Source organism: Chaetodon trifascialis, chromosome 6 (genome assembly GCF_039877785.1).
Source record: "Chaetodon trifascialis isolate fChaTrf1 chromosome 6, fChaTrf1.hap1, whole genome shotgun sequence".
NCBI lineage: Eukaryota > Metazoa > Chordata > Actinopteri > Chaetodontiformes > Chaetodontidae > Chaetodon > Chaetodon trifascialis.
The window spans coordinates 4,486,724-4,491,456 of record NC_092061.1 but is presented as its reverse complement, the minus strand read 5'-3'; the positions used below and the strand labels follow the sequence as shown (position 1 = coordinate 4,491,456).

General features: G+C 41.2%; 1 protein-coding gene across 1 annotated transcript; it reads right to left on the bottom strand.

The window, feature by feature from the left end:
* Positions 1–1,350: 1,350 nt before the first annotated feature.
* On the bottom strand, positions 1,351–3,641 carry cox7c (cytochrome c oxidase subunit 7C). Its single transcript, XM_070964797.1, has 3 exons — positions 3,487–3,641; positions 1,865–2,012; positions 1,351–1,449 (listed from the first exon to the last, which is right to left on the bottom strand). Exons 1-2 carry the CDS (start codon positions 3,559–3,561, stop codon positions 1,896–1,898), a joined length of 192 nt encoding a protein of 63 aa, XP_070820898.1. The 5' UTR covers positions 3,562–3,641; the 3' UTR covers positions 1,351–1,449; positions 1,865–1,895.
* Positions 3,642–4,733: the final 1,092 nt, after the last annotated feature.

Genomic DNA, 4,733 nt, shown 5'->3' with positions numbered 1-4,733 from the left:
TCATGTTTTATCTACCATAAGGATGTCCAAGAGGCCGCTTTTGCCACATTTTTTCAAGCATTCCCCCCCGAGTCCACCGGCGTGTGTCTATGCAGGTGTGAACTGTGTGCTTCGCTACCAAACACTTGGAGATGTAAAAATGCACTGTGTCAGTGTGTGCGGTTTAGTATGCTGTGAAATCGTGGGGTGTCATGTTTATGCGTTGAGAAGTGTTTTCGACCAGAAAAGCCTCCCTCCCTCCCCTTGAGCTACTAACAAAGGTCGACCTATTCTAAGCGCCGACAATACAACGCACCTATGAAATATCGACTCCCGCTTGTTGACCCCATTAAATGTCTGATAACTTTATCACCACCGAGCAAGAGCTGCACGACCTGAATGCTCTTCCAACCAGGAAGCCCAGAGGCACAGACAGTGTAACATCATTAGAAATGCAGGAGAACACAAAACCACCTGGCAGGTTTACAAAGTTGCTGCAAGTTGTGTGTGTGTGTGCGAAAATCAGGGAGGTGGGGTCCACAAAGGGTACATATACAGCAGCTTGTTTCTAACGCTTACAGCTCATCCCCTTATGTTGCTGCTTTTGTCTTCGGGCAAACCCGAGCTCTTTCTTTACCACACAGCAATGAGGAAATGAAAAAGCTTAGCTGATTGCTACGAATGGCTCCAGGCGTAAAGTAGACCCCAATGAAGGTGCGTGGAAAACCTCTTAACTTTTACATCCCACTTCCTCACCAACACCAGCAGCCACGCTTGCCTTTTTAATACATTGTCCTTGGATAATTACAGCCAGAGGCATGGCGTTAATTGAACTGAAATAGGTTATTCAGTGGAGTTCGGCTGAGGAGCTGAGCTATAGAGTGAGGGAACAATACCCACCAGGAAAGGACTGGACACTTGACTGAAAAGTCCTCTCGTCAGATTTCCACTTTATTCACTTTAAGTGGCCTGAACAGAGGGTTTAAATTCACAAAGTTATGGGTTCACTGTTCACGTTTACAATATGTTGACTTTCTGCCAGCAGGGATCTACTCAGGACTTGAATAACGTTGCAGTTATTGCAGCAACAGCGTTCATAAATCTGAAGAGCCACTTCTCTTTGTGGATGTTATAACGTACAAGGCCAAATCACATTGACCACAGGCTGCACTCAGTAGCTAAATGATGGGATACTATAAAAAGAAGCTCATATACTTGATCTTCAGTGACCTATGCAGAAATATGCCTGTATATTACATGTATTTAACTAAATCAGAGTTTGTACCTGGTAATCAGCATTTAAAGTACATATTCTATATAATATACTATATAATACACTTCTTAAGCAAGTATTAAATAAGAGCAGACATGTTTATATTTGAGGAAGCTTTATTTACAAAGAAAATCAAGAGATTCCCATTCTTCGGTCCGGATTGATCTCTGATGGATAAATATGTTCCAGCTGACGACCTGCAGGGAGAACAAGGAAATAGGGCAAAAAGTGATAAGATGACTTGCACGCATCTGATGACAGAAAAGCAATTTCTGAGTAAACACCTGTGAAGATAAATGTGACAAGCACAGCTCTGACCTGCTCTCACCTGATACACATCAATGTCTTCAATAAACTGTCACATTAGCTTGCTAAAGTGCGAGCTTATCGGGAAGAAATGGTGTCAATATAAACCGGCGACATTTGTTAGTCACTCTCAGACGTACAGGTAATTTATTCAAGATATACCAGTGAGAAAAAGACTAAAGAGACACGGTGAAGGACTGTCATTGTCGGAGGTCACTATTCAAACCAAGGCTGCAGTAAATGCCACATCATCCTGACATTTTAATGAAAGCGGATATGCTAGATAAACACGGCAGTCATAATTACCTTGAAGGCTGAGTAATAGCTCTGGGCCATTTCACTTCTTCAGGATCTGATGTCTGACGACGATGAAGGGGAATGCAAAGCCGCTGCCAAAGAACACCAGCATCATGCCGAGCAGACGCCACTTGTTGTCCACGGAGAATGGCAGGTTCTGTGAAAGGACAAGAGAATTATGACGCAGTGAAACTCCAAGAAATCTAATACGATTCTTTCCATTACTTTGAAACTTACCTTTTTTAATATTTCTATTTGAGAGCCACTGCTCTGTGACACACTCATTCATCAAGCTATTTTAGATTTTCACATTCACAAATCGGTGAACTGTGGGTTCATTCTGACCACATCAGAAAAGGTGATTGTTAGAACAGTGGCAAAGACCGACTACAACGGTTTTGATGAGCTGCTTTTAGTTTCTGTAAAGCTTGAATGAAGTGTGTTTTACGATGAGTTAACAAGGCAATGAAGCTGGTCCTCGTTTGATGAAACTCGAATTCAGAATGCCCATGGTGCCATTTTCTGTTCAATAAGGAAAATGGGTGCAAGAATATTTCATTTCTTTAAACTGTAAGTCTATTTATACATTAGATTTAATAAAAATGTAAGAACTTGTGGATCATAGCAAACTCACACACATACTTGAAGACCTGGTCGTCCCATCACTCGGTGGGTTTACATATAACTGCACATATTTATTTTCCTATTACCCTAGCCATTTTCTTCCTTTACCAAATAATTGATGGGAGAGGGGGGCAGCTGTTCACACGGGCCACTGTAGGTGATTCCTTACAAGTCTCCGGGTAAGCAACTTAAGAAGACCAAATTTCAACCAGAAAAGTACAACTAGTTATTTAGTTCATTAAAAAAAAACTACTGAACATAAGATCAAAAGGTCAGGTTCGCTTACTCTGATCTGTGTAGTCCTCATGACCTCCATGCTGAAGTGAATGAACGCGCTGTGACAATAATTTGTGTGACGCGAATGAAGATCTGTAGTTTATATGCACTTTGCATGAAACTCAGGGGGCTCCTTATGGAGGGCACACAGACTGAGCCGTTTCAACGCAACACTGCATTATACGAGCAAAATTCACACTTGGTAATCCCAAAACTTGAGGTGTACCTATCTCCAGGGCTACTTGTTGTTAGGCTGCAGCTATGACCTTAAGATACTGCAATCAGCCGGAAGTAACATTACTAAACAAATCTACTGAGACAGTAACAGTCGCGTGTCTATAATTGTTTTGTGGGTCGGCAATGTGTGTATGTTAAGGTGTTTTGTTTTGGTTTGCTAAAGTTGCTTGCTAAAGAGGTAGCATTGGTCGATGCGTTGATTAGCTAGCTAACCACCTAGCTTAGCTAGCCACATAGCTAATGCTAAACGACAGATCACCACCAAAAGCAACACTTGCTGTCACGCATCCGTCCTTACGATTAAATGTTTTGTTACATGGTAAAGATGAAAATATATATGCCTGTGGCAAGTTTGTTAGCATTACAATCATGCTCCTGTCAAAGCCGGACATGACCTCCAGGTGATGCTAGCTAACTTTAGGCTGTGAAGACAGCAAGGCCTCATTCAACAATATCATTTAAACAATAATGCTGCTTTGTGGATGAAATCTCACCTTCCCTGGCCCTTCAGCATAGTGTGAAGAACGGACAGCAGACGTCGCGAATCGTCTCACAGCTTGTCCCAGCATGATTACTGTCTGGTTCCTTCCCTGCCTCAATGTAAAGCTGCTACAAACGACCTTCTTGTTTCAGTAAGCGGTAGAACGGCGCAAAGGGTTATGGGAAAAGGAAATGATGCAAGAGCGTGTGGGAAATGTAGTTCACAGCACTGAGACGCGATTACTTCAAATATACTGTGTCTCGCTGTCATCTTTCTGGAAGGACAGAGGTGTTTGCTGTTTCATTACAGATCATATGTATATTTGTTAAGTTGTGAATATTTGTGTGTGTCTGCTTGTATGTGTCTACATCAGACATATTAAAACTGATCATTCTAAGATGTAGGACAGTGATCTCTATTTCATGTGGATTGAGATCCGCAATAGGTCGTTTGTCTTTGAAAACCGCAGTGGAAGAGATAGAGGAAAGTTCTTTCTGGTTTAGATGAAGTTACAAGAGAAAAGTATAAGAGGAGGACATTTGGCATTGCACATTGTGTGAATTACTGTGAAATTAAGGAGAATATGGCACCAGCATTCAAATGTGGTGCAGGATCTAAAAATGTCTTAAAAAGTAGCAGCAGTACCTAAAATATTATCACTGTGTTGTGTTTGTTAGTGTGAAGTTAAAGCATATAAAAGGAATTCATAACTGAATACTTTTGTTGTGCACTGTTAAAACTTAAGGCTACATTTACACATATTCGTGTCCTCTTGAGGTAGATTATTTTCAAAACGGTTATTTGTCTTTTGCTATGGATTCCTAATTATCTACACCATTACACAACCCCTAGATCCAGGTGAATCTGATGCTTCATGAGATGATTAATGGGGGAGGAAACAAGAGAGAATAAAGTTTTGATACACAAGTTTGCATTTATTGTTGGGTCATTTCATTCCTGGGTGTCAAACAGTTATTTTAAAGAAACTAAGTCAACAACTCAGAGACATTTGAAACAGTTCCTGTACTTTTGTTCCACCACAGCATTTTATGTAAATAAGCACTCTGTACTGTAGGCTATTGACCGAGTTGTTCAATGGATGCCCCTGCCCCAAAGGAGGGGACAAAATGGCAACATTTGGGACCGTTGTACATTTCACATCTCCCCACAAGATCAATTGTCTGAATATAGAGCTCCTGTTCCCACAAGGTCGATATCAGGGGATTTATTAATCCCTGAAGGACACAAAGGTTCTGGTCT

Excerpts from the sequence above, each read along its gene's own strand:
- cox7c (XM_070964797.1), bottom strand. The coding sequence starts at position 3,561 with ATGCTGGGACAAGCTGTGAGACGATTCGCGACGTCTGCTGTCCGTTCT. Across the intron at positions 2,013-3,486 it reads ATGCTGAAGGGCCAGGGAAG|AACCTGCCATTCTCCGTGGA; the intron begins GTGAGATTTCAT and ends GTCCTTTCACAG.